Source organism: Primulina tabacum, chromosome 17, assembly GCF_025594145.1.
Source record: "Primulina tabacum isolate GXHZ01 chromosome 17, ASM2559414v2, whole genome shotgun sequence".
In the NCBI taxonomy this organism is placed as follows: Eukaryota; Viridiplantae; Streptophyta; class Magnoliopsida; order Lamiales; family Gesneriaceae; genus Primulina; species Primulina tabacum.
The window spans coordinates 30,780,873-30,800,300 of record NC_134566.1 but is presented as its reverse complement, the minus strand read 5'-3'; the positions used below and the strand labels follow the sequence as shown (position 1 = coordinate 30,800,300).

At 35.5% G+C, this 19,428-nt stretch overlaps 4 protein-coding genes across 15 annotated transcripts; 1 reads left to right on the top strand and 3 right to left on the bottom strand.

The window, feature by feature from the left end:
• Nucleotides 1-1,003: 1,003 nt before the first annotated feature.
• Nucleotides 1,004-6,490, bottom strand: LOC142531061 (uncharacterized). Of its 4 annotated transcripts, none has more exons than XM_075637070.1 (2): nt 5,471-6,490; nt 1,004-1,019 (listed from the first exon to the last, which is right to left on the bottom strand). In XM_075637070.1, exon 1 carries the CDS (start codon nt 6,441-6,443, stop codon nt 5,472-5,474), a length of 972 nt encoding a protein of 323 aa, XP_075493185.1. In that variant the 5' UTR covers nt 6,444-6,490; the 3' UTR covers nt 1,004-1,019; nt 5,471. The 4 variants fall into 4 exon arrangements, with proteins under 4 accessions (XP_075493185.1, XP_075493183.1, XP_075493184.1 ...); XM_075637068.1 differs by lacking the exon at nt 1,004-1,019 and adding an exon at nt 1,114-2,105; XM_075637069.1 differs by lacking the exon at nt 1,004-1,019 and adding an exon at nt 2,583-2,998.
• A 673-nt stretch (nt 6,491-7,163) lies between these two features.
• On the bottom strand, nt 7,164-9,225 carry LOC142530747 (ferredoxin--NADP reductase, leaf isozyme 1, chloroplastic-like). Its single transcript, XM_075636554.1, has 6 exons — nt 9,072-9,225; nt 8,887-8,978; nt 8,713-8,790; nt 8,457-8,519; nt 7,617-7,851; nt 7,164-7,387 (listed from the first exon to the last, which is right to left on the bottom strand). Exons 1-6 carry the CDS (start codon nt 9,154-9,156, stop codon nt 7,341-7,343), a joined length of 600 nt encoding a protein of 199 aa, XP_075492669.1. The 5' UTR covers nt 9,157-9,225; the 3' UTR covers nt 7,164-7,340.
• A 148-nt stretch (nt 9,226-9,373) lies between these two features.
• Nucleotides 9,374-11,771, bottom strand: LOC142530746 (uncharacterized). The gene has a single exon (XM_075636553.1). The coding sequence runs from the start codon at nt 11,499-11,501 to the stop codon at nt 9,555-9,557; it is 1,947 nt and encodes a 648-aa protein (XP_075492668.1). The 5' UTR covers nt 11,502-11,771; the 3' UTR covers nt 9,374-9,554.
• Nucleotides 11,772-14,166: 2,395 nt separating this feature from the next.
• LOC142531580 (protein ANTHESIS POMOTING FACTOR 1) lies at nt 14,167-19,346 on the top strand. 9 transcript variants are annotated; one of them, XR_012816336.1, is made up of 13 exons: nt 14,167-14,255; nt 14,373-14,464; nt 14,782-14,882; nt 15,499-15,599; nt 15,674-15,740; nt 15,825-15,924; nt 16,005-16,118; nt 16,210-16,347; nt 16,447-16,531; nt 17,869-17,918; nt 18,381-18,549; nt 19,070-19,106; nt 19,291-19,346. XR_012816336.1 is itself a non-coding variant. In XM_075637768.1 (12 exons), the coding sequence occupies exons 1-11, from the start codon at nt 14,249-14,251 to the stop codon at nt 18,522-18,524; spliced, it is 999 nt and encodes a 332-aa protein (XP_075493883.1). In that variant the 5' UTR covers nt 14,167-14,248; the 3' UTR covers nt 18,525-18,549; nt 19,070-19,346. The 9 variants fall into 9 exon arrangements, 3 of the variants coding, with proteins under 3 accessions (XP_075493883.1, XP_075493882.1, XP_075493884.1); XR_012816335.1 differs by having other exon boundaries at nt 19,236-19,346; XR_012816334.1 differs by having other exon boundaries at nt 18,381-18,691; nt 19,236-19,346.
• The last annotated feature ends 82 nt before the right edge of the window (nt 19,347-19,428 follow it).

Sequence of the window (19,428 nt, the reverse complement as noted above, 5' to 3'; positions counted from 1 at the left end):
AATAATTAGAATGATTAAAAAAAATGAGATATATAGATTAATAGTATGGTGTGATAAATAACATGGTGTTTGGTATAATTTTAAAATGATGGATTAATTTTGTAAATTTTATTGTAATGACCAAAATGCCCCAAATGCCCCAAATACTAATTAAATATATATTCTTAAAATAATTGGATATATAATTTAATATTTATAATTATAATTTACATCTATTAAAATTAATTTAAATATATTTATTAGAAATAAATTGTAAATATGTATTTCTTTTAATAATTAAAATAACAATAATATTTTGAATGTTAATGTTAAATAAAGTTTTAGTAATAATTATAATATTATTATTTTTTTAAATAATTATAAATATTCTTAAAATAATTGGATTGATAATTAAATATTTATAATTATAATTTACATTTATTAAAATTAATTTAAATCATTACAAAAATAAATTAGAATTGAAAAAATATTTATTTTCATAAAAAAATTAATTAACAATATTACAAATTTATAAAAATTTAATTTAAGATAGATTTGCATTATAATTTATTTTCTTTGAAATGATTGAAAATAATAAAAATATATGAAATTAATTTATAAAAAAATATAATAAAATTTTAAATATTATATTAATTATTAAATTTTCACTAATTTTAATTTTCATATTATATTGAAGAAAACAATTCAAGAGTATTATGGTCAATATACAATCTTATCATGATCATTATTCAAAAAATATTAATTATCACACCTTTTGAGGAGGGATATTTAATCACACAAATAACATGAATTGTGTGGGCTTTCAATCATAATCAAGGGCCTGTAGATTAATAAAAAACGAACCAAACGCGAGATAAGGAAATGATTATTAATCATTCACATGGCTACCAAACATAGCCTAAGATATTATGGTGGCAGATTTAGGGTCCAATCCTTCGTAGGTCTGTCTTTCATTAATTTGGAGCCGTGATCTCACACTATCTTGGAAAAGTCAGATCCTTGGATTCCTGGTCTTCCATCTTACAAAAGTTGTTTTAATTCTCTGTCAGATCACACTACTAAAGTGGCTAGTTTAATCACACAATCGGGTGCATGTGATGAAAATGTAGTGCGGCAACTCTTCACCAAATGAAGCCAAAGCAATTCTTGATATTCCTCTGAACCACCGGGGATGCGTTGATATCATATTTTGGCAAGGGAGTCAAAAATGGAATGTATTTTGTCAAAGGAGATTATCTTATGGAGATGAATAGCTTGGCTCCCCCACAATTCCAATCTTCTGACCCCATCCAGTCTTGGGTGAAAGTACTATAACGCCTCCACCTCTCACCAAAAGTTCGATTTTTTTACGTTGATAGCGTCCCAGGATTTTATTCTTACTGCAGTAAACCTAATAAGGTACGAAGCATGTTCCGACCACTTGCATATGTTCTTTGTGCAAACATAATTTCGTTACCACTAGCTACTGCTACTGTCTTGTTTTTTTCTGATGTTTGGAGTGTTGGGAAAAACACAATCTTTTGGAGTTTATTGCGTCAGTTACGAGTGGTCTAGTTTTATCCAAGGTGCTGAAGGAGGAGGAGTTTGAATTGTTTACTACGATGACTTTGGTTGTTTGGTGTGAGACATATCAGAGAACACATGCAACCTCTCGACAACCAAAATAATTTGAAACTGATTGGGCTATGTTGATGTTGGTTATCTTCCGCTAAACAAGTTTGGTGTGTGAAATATCGAATCCTTGGACGTTGCTGACCAAGGCTGGAAGCCTCTGTTACAAAATCAGTTAAAATTGGACGTTGATGTGAGATTTGATGGTTTCAATAACCAGTTCATAGTTGGGGCAGTAGTTCGGGATCACCAAGGTTTTGTTGTTGGTGCAAAAGATCACATTATTAGGCACACATGTTCGGCGAAAGGAGTGGAGTTGGCAGCCATTCGCTTTGGTATGGATTTTAGCTGACAACATGATTTTACAAACATCTGTATCTTTCCAGAAAGAAAAATAGATACAGCCCGATTACCGAAACGCTTGCCCGGATATTCTTCAATGTCTCGACTATTCACGGAATGCTTGCTTCCTTAAGAAGCCGAAGAATTTCTCGCTGACAAATGATCAAAATTTCAAACTTTAACGAGAGATCCACTAAATATCATAAATTGATTTAACAAAGACTTTTATTTAATGATTGTTCTAATATAATATGAAAAAAAACGTTCGAACGTACATTTGGATGTGAAAAAAATTGGCAACTTTGGATTCAGACCTTTTTATGTTTCATTTTTATCTCCACTCCTCAAAATACCCCTCAACCTTATTTTTAAATAATTGTTTTTTTTTTATATTTAAAAACCCATCAAGCTTATGTAATATAAATTAAAATATTTTACATCTTTGACCGGAGTACCATCGGATTATATCCACCAAATTTTACAAGTTGCTCCTCACAGTCCAACCACACAAATGTAACCGATGGTTTCTGACGCAGATTCCTTCAACAGCACTAAGCACAACCCTGTTTCGTTTCCTATCTCAGGGTGTAGAGTAAAAGCTCAATTTGAAAATAATACATGAAAGAGACTAGAGCAAATGATTTCTTTATTCAAACACAAACATTTATTATTAGATAGTAACCTCCTGTAGAGGAGGAGAAACTTGTTTAACTACTGATAGTAGCTGATCTTACAAAACACATAAACTAGAGAAATATAACAATTTATTTCTGAAAGAAATGTTCGATCATCTCAACTTCATTCTTCTTGCTCATTTATAGAAGGCTCTCTGGATTTGAAACTTGGGCTTCAACTCTTGATGAACCTTTACAACTTGCATGTGGACCACTTTCTGTAGTTTGGTAAATGATTCAAGCCAAGATCTGATCGGAAACACTTTACCGATACTAGTACAAGTGGGGAAGGACCACAATCACGTTTTTCTCGGGGACACAAAAATCCAAAGATTCCCCGACAAAGCTAAAGTGGACATGTGACCATCTCACTAACAAAAGGAAGGACGACAATGTGAGTGAAATACAAGGACCACCAATAATCGGTGGTAAAGGACAAAAAACATTGTATTCCTTATCTTTAAAGATAAAGGAAATCCAATAAACAGACAAGAAACTTTAACCCCAAAAATCATCCATTAAAAAAAGTTAAAACGGGGTAAAAGAAACATACAAGAAAATATACGAAACTTGAAAAATGCCAAAGTTCTTTGCATATCTTAAGTCAAGAGACGTACAAAAGAAAAATGACAAGAGCTGAGAAATTTCCAAGCCTATCATAAACAATTAAAAGACGTAGTTCAAATCCATATCGACCGAATATGCCGGAAGATAAAACGAGAAGAAAAAGCTCTGTCTAGATTCATACTCTAGACAAAACCAGGGACCACCTCGATGGTGAAGTAAAGGGACCACTACAGAAAGTGGTCCACATGCAAGCTGTAAACGCTCATCAAGAGTTGAAGTCCGAGTTTCAAATCCGGAGAGCCTTCTATAAATAAGCAAGAAGAATGAAGTTGAGATCATCGAACATTTCCTCAATTTCTTTCAGAAATAAATTGTAATATTTCTCTAGTTTGTGTTTTGTAAGTAGCTAAACAAGTTTCTCCTCCTCTACAGGAGGTTACTATGTAATAATAAATGTTTGTATTTGAATAAAGAAATCATTTGCTCTAGTCCCTCTCATTTATTATTTTCAAATTGAGCTTTTACTCTACACCCTGAGGTAGGAAACGAAACAGGGTTGTGCTAAGTGCTGCTGAAGGAATCTGCGTCAGAAACCATCGGTTGCGATTGTGTGGTTGGACTGTGAGGAGCAGCCTGTAAAATTCGATGGATATAACACGGTGGCACTCCGGTCAAAGAGGTAAAAGATTTAATTTATATTACGGAAGCATGATGAGCTTTTAAATATAAAAGAAAATCAATTATTTAAAAATAAGGTTGTGGGGTATTTTGGGAAAAGGGGGAGTGGAGATAAAAATTAAACATAAAAGGGTCTGAATCCAAAGTTGCCCATAAATTAACCTTAGGCTCTGATACCATTTTCTGATGCCCAGTTATCAATTAAAAAATCAATAGGGAATAAAGGTATTTGTGACATTTATAAAGTATTTTTCTTTCACCAGGGAGTTGGGACCAAAACCATTTTAGTTTAGGTATTGAACTTGAATTTAACCCAAAAAAATGCAATCTGGACGAGCAAATACAACAAAATCAGACTAGTCGTTAAAAAAAAAGCAGCAGCAAATCTACACACCGATCTCCTACAATAGTTGAGAGATGGAGATGACTATTTCTGGAAATTCTTATCGTAAGGTAGTCAAGGCGGTTCCCAAATATGAGGATTTTGAGGATGTTAAAAGCCGTGGTGCCCAGAAGTTCCGGGTCAAGATAGTTTGACAAAACCAGGGACCACCTCGATGGTGAAGTAAAAGAGACCACTACAGAAAGTGGTCCACATGCAAGCTGTAAAGGCTCATCAAGAGTTGAAGTCCGAGTTTCAAATTCGAAGAGCCTTCTATAAATAAGCAAGAAAAATGAAGTTGAGATCATCAAACATTTCCTTAATTTCTTTCAGAAATAAATTGTAATATTTCTCTAGTTTATGTATTTTGTAAGTTCAGCTACTTAAACAATTTTCTCCTTCTTTAAAGGAAGTTATTATGTAATAATAAATGTTTGTGTTTGAATAAAGAAATCTTTTGCTCCAGCCCCTTTCATTTATTATTTTCAAATTGAGCTTTTACTCTACACCATGAAGGTAGGAAACGAAACAGGGTTGTGCTAAGTGCTACTGAAGGAATCTACGTCAGAAACCATCGGTTGCGATTGTGTGGTTGGACTCTGAGGAGCAACTTGTAAAATTCGGTGGATATAATCCGGTGGCACTCCGGTCAAAGAGATAAGTTCTCCTATGAACAAAATTTGAGGTGTTCAGGTATTATACTCTGGGTCTCTGGGATTGTGTTGGGATGTGGCTTATCTTTCTTTGTATGTGTGTGTAGGTATTAGATTCATATATCTATGCTTTTTGGGCCAATACCACTGCTGATCCAAAATTAAAACGGATCAGACTGAAATCAAGTAGTTATACCACAAACATTATTCTGGACATGGTGACTGCAGCAAGCATACAGGTTAGATGGTCTTCTCTTGACCTTTTTTCTTTTTCTGGTGGTAGATGCTAGATGAAGGAAGTTTCTCCTGCTCACGTTAGATGGTGAATGTTTGGTAATATCATGATATAGGGTAGATTTAGAGTTTGTTAATTCCCTTTTCTAAGCGGAATATTTTAGTTACAATTATGATCTCGTTACTGATTACCACACAATAATCCGAGTTACATAAATTACCAACTTACCATCCTATAAGATAACCCATCAGATTATAATGACAGCACAAAAAATATCTCAATGGAAATTACAAAAAGAGTAAAATAGAAGACAACATAGCCAAATCACCTTATCCACGAGGTGCTTCTGTGCATTCCTTAGAAAAGTGACCAAATTTCCCACAATTGAAGCACTTTCCTCCATCAGGGCCACCTCTAGACCTCCCAAAGGCATCACGCCCTCTACTGTTCCCACCACCCACACACTCCCTTGCTATATGCCCCGGCTCGCCACAAGTAAAACAAACCCCACCACTTCTGTTCCCAAAGCCGCCGCCCCCTCTACTGTTCCCACCACCCAAACACTCTTTTGCTCTATGCCCGGGCTCACCACAAGTAAAACAAACCCCATTACTTCCGTTCCCAAAGCCGCCGCCCGCTCTACTGTTCCCACCACCCACACACTCCCTTGCTAAATGCCCAGGCTCACCACAAGTAAAACAAACCCCGCTACTTCCGTTCCCAAAGCCGCCACCCCCTCTACTGTTCCCACCACCCACACACTCCCTTGCTAAATGCCCGGGCTCACCACAAGTAAAACAAACCCCATTACTTCCGTTTCCACGACGGTTCCCAGTAGGACACTCCCTCGCTATGTGCCCGTACCCACCGCAGGTATAACAACCGTCACCATTCCCACCGCTGCTCCCGCCATTGCAATCCCTAGCCATATGCCCCAACTGTCCACAGTTATAACAACCGCCGCCGCCTCCGCGATCTCCTGGGCCATTTCCATCAGTCCTCCGACCACTAAACCCATATCCACCACGGCTATCTCTTTCGTTCCGCCTCCGGGAATTGGAATCGACGGGGCCACCCCCAGGGGCGGTAACGTCAACAGCTTTGGTCTTATCTCCATCCAGAATTATAGTGAACTCGACGGTTTCACCCTCGTACAGCCTGCGAAAGCCATCGGACTTGACAGCGGTTTGATGAACGAACAAATCTTCGCCACCTTCATCGGGCTGGATGAAGCCGTACCCTTTTTGATCATTGAATCTCGTCACAACTCCTTTCGATCGAGTAACCTTCTCGTCCTCCATAACCAAGAGATGACCAAAACCTCAAACCCTACAGCCCTCTGTCCCACCGTATATAAAGGCACAATCTTAGAAAACTTCACCTAATTTCGAAACAACCCCTCAAATTCAATAATTCTGAAAGTAACCCCAACTGTTTTTAGAAGAAAATCCAAAATATGTGGTTTATTGGATATTCATCTGACGCTATACCATCTTACTGATACGAATGACAATATTTTTTTCCCAAAAATAAAATTGATTTGGAACTTTTCGTATTTAATATAGAAAATAATGAAAGAATACGTTTTATATATTAAATCAATGAAGTGTGAATAACATAAATTAAAATATAAAAAAGATTAAATTTTGAAATTAGTTAACACTTGCATCGCATGAACATTCATAAATGAGTAGATCTTTTGTGAGACAGTCTCACGAATTTTTATCTGTGAGACGAGTCAACTCTACCGATATTCACAATAAAAAGTAATACTCTTAGCATAAAAATAATATTTTTTTCATTGATGACCCAAATAAGAGATCTCTCACAAAATACGACCCGTGAGACAGTCTCACACAAATTTTTGCCTCCATAAATTATAGAATTTTGTTTTAAGCAAGAAAATCTTTAATTAAATAATACCATGAGAAAATAACACATCCTTACAAAAAAAAAATTTAAAATTTAAATATGATAATTATAAGGATATTTAGAAAATAAATTTTATGAGCACAATCCCGTATGCAATGGATAAATATCATGGCAAAGAAAGCTCATGTGAATCTCTATAAAATGATTGAAATTTGTTACAAAACAATTTTTCTATTTACAAGTTAGAGACAAATCAAGCCAGAGAGACCAGAGAATTGCTCATATTTGTACAAGAAAACCAAGAATTAGTAAACTTCCACATTCCACTACTCTGCTTTCTTCAACTGCTTTTTGTAGTCGATCCAGTCGATACCTTGACAAAAGATCAAATATATTAGATTAGACAGGAACAGTGTGCATTAAACACAGGCAGGAGCGAATTCGAGGTTCTTAAGCGAGCCCCTCAGCCAAGAATGAAAATGCACAAGTTTTTTTCAGAAATGTTGACACCGATGGCCTGTTGTTAAACAAAATTCAGGTCCTGTCCCTTACAGTGACAGGATCCGAACAAAATGCGCAACGGAGATTTTTTGTAAGATTACCGTCTCTAGCAGCTAAAGAAACCATAATATCATCAATTCCCTTTTCCATGCCCTTGAGCCCACACATGTAGACATAGGTGTTGTCTTTCTTAAGCAGTTCCCATAGTTCTTCTGCATATTCGGCCATGCGAGTTTGGATGTACATTTTCTCCCCTTTCGAATTTGTTTGTTCTCTGCTAACGGCAAAATCCAACCGGAAGTAATCTGGGAATTTCTCCTGCATCTTCTCAAATTCCTGCACACCAGTAAATGTTTGGCCTTTAGGAATAACAAGAAGTTTATATCACAAGTCTGGGATTCATATCCAACTAACTTGTTCTCTATCAAATAGTTGGTTTCCACTTTAGCTCGATGATAGGAAACCTTTTTTCTTGGTCGACTATATCTTCATTTTCCATTTTAGATTTTATGTTCATGAAACAATCAATAATATTGACTCGAAATGTAAACTTCAATCATTAACAACTAAGGCCATGTCCAGATAACCTCCCCTGGCTCCACTATTGTTGACATGCACTATTTTTAGTCAAAAGTTGTATTTTGTGACATCCCAAGGGTGTCCGAGTTGGTCGATTAGGTGAGCGATTGGTAAATGGTCAGGACATCAATTCCATCTATCAACACCTTATCAGGCGAGCTTGTCATAAAAGGTTCGTTCATTATGATTTACTTGGCTAACGTTTATTACGTTAGTATGAGGGTTTACCCAGTGCACAGAGAAATATAGCGATTGTAGGTTCCCACGTCATAAATAAGAAGAAAGATGTATTTTGTGACAGATCCAAAGTAGAAAATTCTTTTGTATAAGTTAGTATAGATGTGTGTACGAATTTAAATTACCTCTTTGTAGAGCAATGAGCTGCTCGTGGGAACACCCAAAAACAACCATGCCAAACCGTTGAACTGCAATAATAGAAGAAAGTTGACCAACAATATCGTGAAAGATCAGCTTTGCAATGGTTGCGATCAAAGATTGTTTACTTGATGTTCTTTTTCTATTTTTTTTTGTTTCAAGTTTGCTGATATTCGAGTTTTTAAATATGCAACGAAAATGCATCGAGAAAGATGAATCTTCTGGATTTGGAATAGTGTCTACCTTGTAATCTTCGTGCTTCTCAAAGAACATTTTCCACAAGAATGCACGAAAAGGAGCAATCCCAGTTCCCGTTCCAAGCTAACCAAGGAATGTCCAAGTTCAACATTTTCAGCAAAAAGTTGACATTATGAAATGAAGAATCTGGTATACAAAGAGCAGTGACGTGCAATATACCATGATTATGTTAGCATTAGGATCTTTAGGCATGAGCATCTCTTTACCAACAGGCCCTGTTATCTTCACTTCAGATGCAGGTTTCAAGTCACCTAAGTCGAGAAGATTTTGATTTCATACATCAGATGATCCGAAACTTACAAATTCAAAACATTGACAAAATTATTTCTTAATCAAACCCTTACACAAGAAGTTTGAGCATACTCCTTTAACTATTTCCCCCTGTTCATTGGTATAAACAAGCCTTTTAACACACAAAGAGACCTGCATACCATTGAATTGAAACAGCGATATTAATACAATGAAAATACTTCAGACAAAGATCCTAATCATAATGGTCCCATAATTCATTTTTTCCATGGAAGTTATATCTCACGAAGGAACTAAAGAATGATAGATGCAAAAAATGAATAAACGTTAATATTTGGTTGGCGCATCCCAAGTTATCGACAAACTACACGTTAATGTTTGGTGGGCGCATCCCAAGTTATCGACAAACTAAGGCTGTCTATATATCGAAGAGTACTAAAAAGAACACCAACAAAAAAATGCTATATACACTCCAGATGAATCAAAGATGAAAACAAAATGAAAAGCCAAAAATAAAAATAAAAAAATCAAGAAAACATCATTCATCATCACATGAAAAATGTCTACAAACATATCGATTAGACTTTATTGAATCCCCTTGTCCCTCTTGATTGATAAAGCTCCAGCTTCCCAATGGCCTCCATTAACAATCCCTCAACGTGCCCATCCTGCATCAAAACCGCTTGTTTCGACGCCCATTCGAGCACAGTCAACACCTCTGTTTGAGCGAATTCTTCACTGTCTGGCACATGCAATGCAGTATAACTAAGCAGAAACAATGCCTGTTTCTGCACGATCTGTTCTCCCAAGTACACAAGCTGAACCAGATTCTTGGCCCCTCCAGCCCTGATTATCGCTTTAGAATGATCAACATGCAGATAATTATCGGAACAAGCAAACTTTGTAAGAGCAACACAAGTTTCCTTCGAAACCTCGATTCCAAGATCATCGAGAAGACTCACTAAAGGGCTTATCATTCTCGTTTCAGTGGCCCTGAAAGTCCTGGCCAAATTCCCAATAGATTTGATACATGGAACAAGTAGTTCAGATTCAGAATCTGCTTTCTTGATGATTCTATACAGTTGATCAACCACGGCTTTACAAGCCGGCGAATTGGGCTTGAATGCAGTTTTTCTTAAGTCTGCATCTTCTTCCGCCACGGCTGTGATTTCCATCAAAGCCATAGCCGAATTGTACTGAACGTTTTTAGTCCCTTTATCCAAAAGAACCGCAAAGCACAATAAAGCTCTTGATTCGGTTATGCTTCGACAAATCGGCGAGTTTCCTCTCGCCAGTTTCCAGAGGGCTCTTGCTGCCATTTCTTTCATATCAGATTTAGTGCCAGGATCCTCCATTTCTCTAGCTTTATTACTCGAAACAGAAACCGAAAAAAGAGTCGGGGGATGAAGTTGGTTATTGTGCTTCCCATGGCCAGCTTTAAGAGACATAGTACTCGCAACCACATTATGCATTTGATTAGGATGTTTGTTCCCAGAAGGGTGAGGAATCAAACTCTTTTCATCTTCCACGTGATTCCCCTTCAGTAAACCATCTTTGCCATCAAAACTACTGCTGGTAATATTACTATTCTTGTTATTACCACTAGCAAGAACAACCGCGGCGTGGACGGACGTTGCCTTGCTGACGACAGCATACTTGCTATGCTCCTCCACCGTCTCGAAAGCTAGATGGCTAACGAGTAAACGTATTATATTGTGCTGCGCGAAAAGATCTTGGCATTTGGGGTAATGGGCTGCGAGTTCCGATGTAGCCCAGGCGACTACCGCCTGCACTTTCATGGGACCTTCTTTGAGGATTTTCACAAACACTGAGCAAACGCCAGCGTGTATCAAGTGTTCCACGCTTTCTGGATCTTTCCCTAGGAGCCCAATGGCCTTTGCAGCATTCTCCTGGCCTTCTACTTTTCCATCTTTTAGCAATTTTAACAAGGGTCCGATTCCTCCTTCCTCGATTATCAATTTTCCGTAGCGATCGTTGTCTCGGGCCAAGGAAACCAGTGAAGCCGCGGCGTCTGCTCGATCGTCGATGGAGCCTGTGTACAGCATGGCGATCTGCTCCCATATGAGGTATAGGATCGGTTCGTTGGCGGCGATGGGAGGGAGACCAAGGTACTCGTCGAGGCGATCGTCTGCCGGAGCGGAGACGCGGAGGAACCAAGACACGTCACCGATGGAGTTTTCCAGTTGGGCTGAAATCTTGCGGAAGGCGGCGGTGGGTATGATGGTGAAAACGCGTTTTATCAGGCCATTGCCGTTGCATTTCAGGACAAGGGACAAGGTCTTGTCCAGCGCCTGCTGGGTGTCCTCGATTATGCGGCGCGCGGGGCGGTCGTACAGTTCGTTGCTGGCACGCGCCACCTGCCGGAGGAGCCCAGCTAGCTTCTCGGTCTTGGACTTGAGTTCCGAGCATTCTTGCTTGAACGACCCCGCATTCTCCGCAACTTTAATCACTTGATCCGCTAGCTGAATCGGTTTCGCTAAGATCTGCTTCACTAAATCCCCCATCAAACACCACAACAAAATCTTCAGATTTTCTGCAAATTCTTCAATGAAACCGACAGATATCAAATATTTTTCTCTTTACCTTCTGGGTTTCAAGTGAAACCTATTTCAAGATTCGAAACCTGGATCAAAATCAGATTTTGAGGTGAGAATAATAAGCCAAGTTTTTTAGCTGTCAATGTACATATGTGGAAGACAGCTCTCTAGTCTTCGTCTTCGCCTTCGCGTGAAATTGAGATTAAAACTGAAGACGTTGACTGTTTACAAGGTCAAAAGCGTTCGTTTGTGCTTCGATATCTTATCTTAGACTACGTTTTTTGGGGAAAGTTTCGATCGATTCGTTTCATATTTAAAATAAATTTTTTTAATAAAATATAATATTTTTAAATTCTACTAATGGAATCAATCCGTGTAAATATCACACCACGAGGATTCTCAAAATAACTAATAAACAATTTTTTATATATAAAATTTATTATTGATGATAATGTTGTAACTCAAATTTTTTAAAATATACAACAACTAAACACAATGTTTGAATCACTTTCTCAACAAAACATAATATGAAAATTCGGTTTAATCGGTTAATTCAGTTGAGCCAATATAATGCTGGAAAAAACTTGTGTGAGAAGGTCTCACGGGTCGTATTTTGTGAGATGGGTATCTTATTTGGGTCATCCATGAAAAATTATTACTTTTTTATGCCAAGATTATTACTTTTTATTTTGAATATCGGTAGGATTGACCCGTCTCACATATAAATAAATATTCGTGAGACCATCTCACAAGAGACCTACTCCATGATGCTCACTCTTACGATAAATCAAACACATGATGTTAGTTATAATACCAATCCTAATATCAAATACTTATCATTGAATCATGTTAAACATTTATTCTAAATAAAATAAAAAACGATCAACTATCTATTTACCTCGTCTAGATATGATCACCATTTCGAATATATCTATGATTCGTGAGATGAGATAATAAATAATTTGATAAAATATAAAAATAATAATTATTAAGCTCGGACCTGATTCATTAATTGTTGTTGATCATTGGTCTTTGGAATCGGCCATTTGCAACTTCCTGCCGGAGCCTTTAAGACCCAAGTGGGGAATATCTTATCTTCATTTGTTATATTTGTTTTGATGATTATAAATTAAAACGACCTTTTTAATGTAAAACATCGTGAGTTTTGCGTATAAAATATATGTGTGTGTAACGCAAGAGTCAATTTTGTGAGACGAATCTTTTATTTGAATCACTCATGAAAAAATATTTTTTAATGCAGAAAACACTATTTATTATTATAAATATGAACAGAATTAACTCGCCGTATTTGTATTTTTGAAAATGAGGTAGACCTTTGAAACAAAGTCACTAAAGTCATCCAAAGAATTTCAACTAGATACATTTGATTGTTCAATCATCTATTTACTTCGTGTTTTTTTTATCCACCCACGTACGACAACACTTTCAAGCCTTTTTTATATATTATTTTCAACTTTTTTTAGCAAGATTTAATTGATTTGTCTTAAAATAAACAATATCTTTTCAATTTATTTATAAATCATTGTTTTCCTTAAAAAAGAAAAAAATGAAGGATCAAACCATACCCGTAATCAGCCATTTATGAACTATAACCTTCGATGGATATTGTGGTTAATTATGAAGATTTTTTAAACCGTTTAACCGATGGTTCCAAACCGTGCTCGCGTCTATATATTCACAGTGAGCCCGGAGAAAAGCAAGCTCATTAGGCTTGCTGAGATCCAACTGATGGATCCAACCGAAGAAAGAGCATAATTCTCCAATTGAATACAGAGCACTTAAGATGTGGATATCAAATTGAAGGAAGTATTTTAGACTTTTTCAATGTGTGTGGTTTAATACATGAGTAACTCTTTTCTGAGACGGTCTCACGAATCTTTATGTATGAGACGGGTCAATTCTACCGATATTCACAATAAAAAGTCATGCTCTTAGCATAAAAAGTAATATTTTTTCATGGATGACCCAAATAAGATATATGTCTCACAAAATACGATCCGTGAGATCGTCTTACATGAGTTTTTGTCTTAATAGATTTATGGAAATTTGGTTAGATTTGAAATTTAAAATATTATATTGAGTATTTGGTAGAATAGAATTTTAAAAAATAATTGGTATTTGATGAGATTTGATATAGTTAAATGAAAATCTTAACAAAAATGAAAGGATTTCGTGATATTTGAGTTATACGAATAAATTAACTTATTTTTTTAAAAAAAATAATTAAAATATTATTTTATCAAAAAACAATACATTTGATTCTCATGTACAAAAAAATTATTTTTAAATCGTTTAAAAATATTTTAAAAATTATGTAAAATTTTTATTTTTCTTATAAATTTTTATTATTTTTTATACTGAAAGCATAATTTATCATAATTTGAGAGTTTATTTTGATAAATTTTTTATATTAAAAAATATATTTAATAACAAATATTTTTTTATACTTATAAATCAATTTTTTATATCATATATAAAGAATATTATGATAACTTTTTTTATTATTAAAAAATTTATTTAATACAAATATTTTTTTATATTTATAAATTAATTTTTTATATCATATATAAAGAATATTAATAAGAAATTTTTTAAAAAATAATAAGTAAATTTTTTTTTAAATATCAAATAATTGCAATGTTTTTCCTCTCCTCTGTGGTCGGTTTCGTCTCAGATTTCTTCCAAGAACTCCAATGGCGGGTAAGGTGAAATGAATCCGAACTATTTATTTTCAGTTCAACGTGCTTGCTTTTGTGCAGTTTTTTTTGCCCTTAATGAAATGGCGGTACTTTTCGATTGATTTTTCCATGGAAAAAGGAGGGCAATCGGACAGAGAAGACAATGTTTCATTGGAACTCACTGAAGAAATCCTTCAGAGCATGGAAGTTGGGATGGCCTTTCGGGATTATGTACGCCTTACGCTTTTAGTTCTTTTCTATTAACCATGAAAATCGAAAATGGAAAAAGTTCGCTGTTGTGAAATTGACCTTTGCTGATATTTTTCTGCGTGGTTTATTGAAAAGGGACGTAATTTATTAGCTTAAATTGGTTTTTGACATAGAATTTGCATTAAGAGGTTCAGGAGATCATATTTTTCCCGCAATTAGTTGTTGTAATACTATAACTTTTTATACCTGGATTGAATTTCTCATTTTTGCTAAGCTTAATGTCCCTATGTGAAGTATCATACAGATGAACTGTTATATTATTGTATGACATTCCGCAGAATGGTAGAATCAGTTCAATGGACTTTCATAGGACTTCAAATTATTTGGTAACTGCTAGTGATGATGAATCGATTCGCCTGTACGATGTCTCCAGCGCAACGTAAGTATCTTCTTCTGAATTTTGTTTGCGGATCATTCTTTCTGGTGAATTTTTATTTCTTTATCTAAAGATGACGAGTTTTGATTTGAGCATCAAAATTTTTTTTTCTCCCTTTAGAAAATTTATTATCCTCTATCTTTTATGAGGTCTGTTTTGACCCGTTGAAGTTCGCAGCTGTAAATTTTTCATCTTAACACTCAAAATTAGTCATATCCGAGAGAGATAATTTGCTCCGACTTGCACTACAGGACTGAAAATGTCAACTTTTTTCTTTGAACCGTCGTTTGTATGTCTTTTACTTGCACTAAAAGGACTCCTTTTTTTTTATGAATACCCTTGGATCTACTTAAAGTGAACCTGATTTACGTATCTAAAGCTGGATACTTCACCACTCCTTATCTATTTGAGATGTTAGTCCTGTTAGCTTCAAGTAAAAACACCAATTCGATCTAGTTTTTTAGGCATCACTAGTTCACCTATAGGGCAGAAGTGACGTGTCTTTCTGGAACAAGGTTCCTTCAATTTCTGATGGCCTCTGGGTCAGCTATTATGTGTATTTGGAATTAATGGTAACGCTTAGTTATAAGTTCTGATAGAGCCTACTTGTTACTTGCAGTTGTCTGAAGACAATCAACAGCAAAAAATATGGAGTTGATTTAGTTAGCTTCACCTCTCATCCAACTTCTGTGATCTATTCCTCAAAGAATGGATGGGATGGTATTGCTGTTTGTGCCTAACTGAATTGTTTAAAAACATATGCATTCATTAATGTATTTGTTTAATGATGGCAGAATCGCTGAGGCTGCTGTCATTGCATGACAACAAATACTTGAGGTATTTCAAAGGTCATCATGACAGGTATGATTTTAAACCTTCAATTACCACTTATTTTTTTCACATTGACAATCAAGGACTCTCAATTTTTTTTTTTTGGATTTACAGGGTTGTTTCCCTGAGCTTTTGCTCTCAAAAAGATTGTTTTATATCAGGATCTCTTGATCGAACAGTTTTACTTTGGGATCAAAGATCAGAGAAATGTCAGGTAGCCATGTCATGCTGTCGAATCTTTTGTTTTCGCACTATTTTAATGTACTCTTTGTTAAAACTATTTTTCTGGCCTAGGGTCTTCTACGTGTTCAAGGAAGACCGGCTGCAGCTTATGATGACCAGGGACTTGTATTTGCTATTGCATTTGGAGGCTATATAAGGATGTTTGATGCTCGAAAATATGAAAAGGTTGGAATTCAGCATTTGTAGTGCGCTCAAGGTTGATAGTTAGGTCCTCTGATTTTTAGCTTTTGAAGATGTCGACTTTGTATGATTGAAGGGCCCTTTTGACATTTATTCTCTTGGAGGAGATGTTTCAGAAGCAAATGTTGTGAAGTTCAGTAATGATGGAAGACTTATGCTTCTGACATCCTCAAATGGACATATTCATGTGCTTGATTCCTTCCGTGGAACCCTTGTGAGCCATTTTTAGTTCTTTACCAATCTTAATCATGGTTATGTGGCTTGCACTGAACAAGAGTTTCCTTTTCAAATTTATATGTGGATTTTCTTGTAGTTATCAACATATAATGTCAAGCCAGTTTCAAGTAAATCTACTTTGGAGGCATCTTTCAGCCCTGAAGGAATGTTTGTCATATCAGGTAAGAGTTTTTTGCTTCTCTGCCGAGGTTTAATCAGGATTCTATATTCAAATGGGCTGAACTAAATACAAACCATAAACTTTTATATGAAAATTCATTGTTAAAAAATAATGTAACAAGATACATAACAAATCTAACATATCATAATGAATATTATTTTAACCAAATACACAAACAAATCAAAAAATAAAAAATCAACAATACATAGTACAAATAAAACAATTTTAGTCATTCTATAGTTTACTCTAGAGATGTTTTGTTTAATTCATCTGTTATATAATGTGTCCATACTTTTAGTTTATTCAGGATATTTAGTGAATCATGTCTTTTGCTTTAAATAAAGTTATCGTTTTTTAAGTAAATTTCTGACATTTCTATGATATGTCATCGTCCAAGAAGGTTTGTTTCAACCTACCCGTGCAGGCACTGCCTGCACGGGCAATGAACGGCACGGATCACTCCACATGAGTGATCCAGGACCCACCTCCCTGTAAAAAAAAAAAAAAAAATTGGCTCGAAAAAATCCGAGCCGTTGGATTAACCCCTACAGGCAGTGCCCGCAGGGGTAGGGTCGACCGAACCGTCCAAGAACTAAGACGTACATCTCGAAAACTGATATTTTTATTTTTGTCCCTACTCTTTGCTACTCAAATAGGCAGCCTAAGAGCTACTTTGATTTTTCTTTGTTCAACTTTTATAAATTCTAGATAGAATACGCAGACATTTCATTTAGACTTGCTGTCAACACTCGAGCATCGTGCAGCATACTACTTTTACCTATAAAATAATATACTTTTTTCATAAGTTTTTAACAGTATATAATAAATTTAACTTGAATTAGTTTGTTTGAAAATAGGGGTATATTTAATTTTAAGTGGCCGTACCAACGGACCAAATTGGTTACCATAGCATGGTAAATAGTAAATTAATATCCTGCGAATTATTGTGGCAAATAAGTACCATAAGAATAAAGAAAGTTGAGAATAACTAAAATTAAAGGGAATTATTTATGAGATTCCTCGTGAAATTTAGTCAACCTAGTTAGTTGTTCTTAATCTATTGCTTCCCAACGAATGAACGGACAATGTACAGAAAATGGATAATACCTCTTGCAAATAACATTGTACTTTCCAAAATTTGTACACCTTGTACTGTTTTACAGTCTAAGGCTCTTATGGTATAGCTATTAGCAACTGCATAATATTGATTTCCTTTTATAACTTTTCATCTCTAGTCAATTTTGCAGAAGCATATAATCTTTTTTTTATTAAAATATTAGCTGATGTGTCTGGACTTCTAAAGGATCACTGATGTTGTTGGCTTTTTGCTATTGGCAGGTTCTGGTGATGGTAGTGTTAATGCTTGGAGTGTTCGAAGCGGTAAAGAAGTATGAATATTTTTCTTTGTTCTCATCCTAGATTATGTTTTAACATCTTTCTTGGATTTCAGTTTCAGCATCTATATTAATAGATTTGAATATTTATATTAGATCAATTTGCAATCGTGTTGTGATACTTTTTCCCTAAACTATTCTTTCTATGTACAGAGGAAGCAAATGCTTGATTTAGTTTTGAATTGATGTTACAAAGTTACACCTTTCTCATGTGCTGTAGACAGTTGAGCTCCTTCAATTATCAAGTAGCAAACACAATATGCCATCAAGTATGCCTTAAATTGCTAAGAAGCTCGACAAAGCACTGTAACCTTTTAATAATGATGATATTCTTAGTGAAATTGAAATCTCCGTTGCTCACCCAATACCCTTGTTGTAAGAGTTCTAACAGAAAGTATCTTGACCTGCCATTGTGATTCTGGACTATCATTATATTTTGACATTGAAAGTTTTCAGGTAGCCAGTTGGATGAGTACTGAAGCTGAACCACCTGTAATAAAATGGGCTCCTGGAGGCTTAATGTTTGCAACAGGGTCCTCAGAGTTATCATTTTGGATTCCAGACTTATCTAAATTAGCAGCTTATGTTGGAAGGAAATAAAGGTTTATTTGGTGCTAGCATGAAGGTACTAAAATACAAGGTCCAAAATTTATTTGATCATGTGGGGTCCACAGGAAAAAGTGGCTCCACTTGGCGATATAAATTTTGGTCACTTGAATAATGTGCTCATTCTAGCATCTCTTTAACCGGTTATAAGATTTTGAATGGTAACTTTTCCATTATATTTTCCTACTATGGTTGCTGGTTTTATTTGATTGCTCCTCACTCCCGCTGGGAATCACTCGTGTGGCCTATAATTTTCACCAGATTGTTTTGTTCTTCTAGTCAGCTTGTTCTTGCTTGATTTGTGAGAGCATTTGATTGTCGATGATCACATAGCTTCTCCGCATAGGTGCTGCACGTATATGTCACATACAAGATTTTTTGGGCTTGAAACATGAGAGGTCCTTTGCTACCTAGTTTTTAAAGAGTGAAAAAACTTGAATTTAAGAATTGTGTTTTTATATGCTGTATTGTATGTTTTCATCTGCGGTAGTAGAAGACTCTAAACTACTTAGTCTCACTCTTTCCTCGTTGTTTTTCAGATTCCTAGGTCCGAAGTTAATGAACATCGTCCTTGTGGTAATAAGCTTTTTAGGACTACAATACAAATTTTGCATACTTTAATGCTTATCGGTTATTTCTTCTAAGTTTTTAAAAAAATTTCGTTAAACGCTTCTTCGATTTTATTGAACAAATTTTTGTATCAAGAGGTTTCAATGGGGTGATTTTATGAGGCTCTTGTTTTGGAATTTCTTGATTTGAGGCTTGGGGTGATGGTCACGTCATTTAACGTGTTTGCCAGTCCATGGATGGACAAATTGATGTGTGGAAGACGAGTTCACCAACTAAAGCTTGAAAATGTATTTAAGAATTAAGTCTCTTTATTTGTGTTGATGCATGG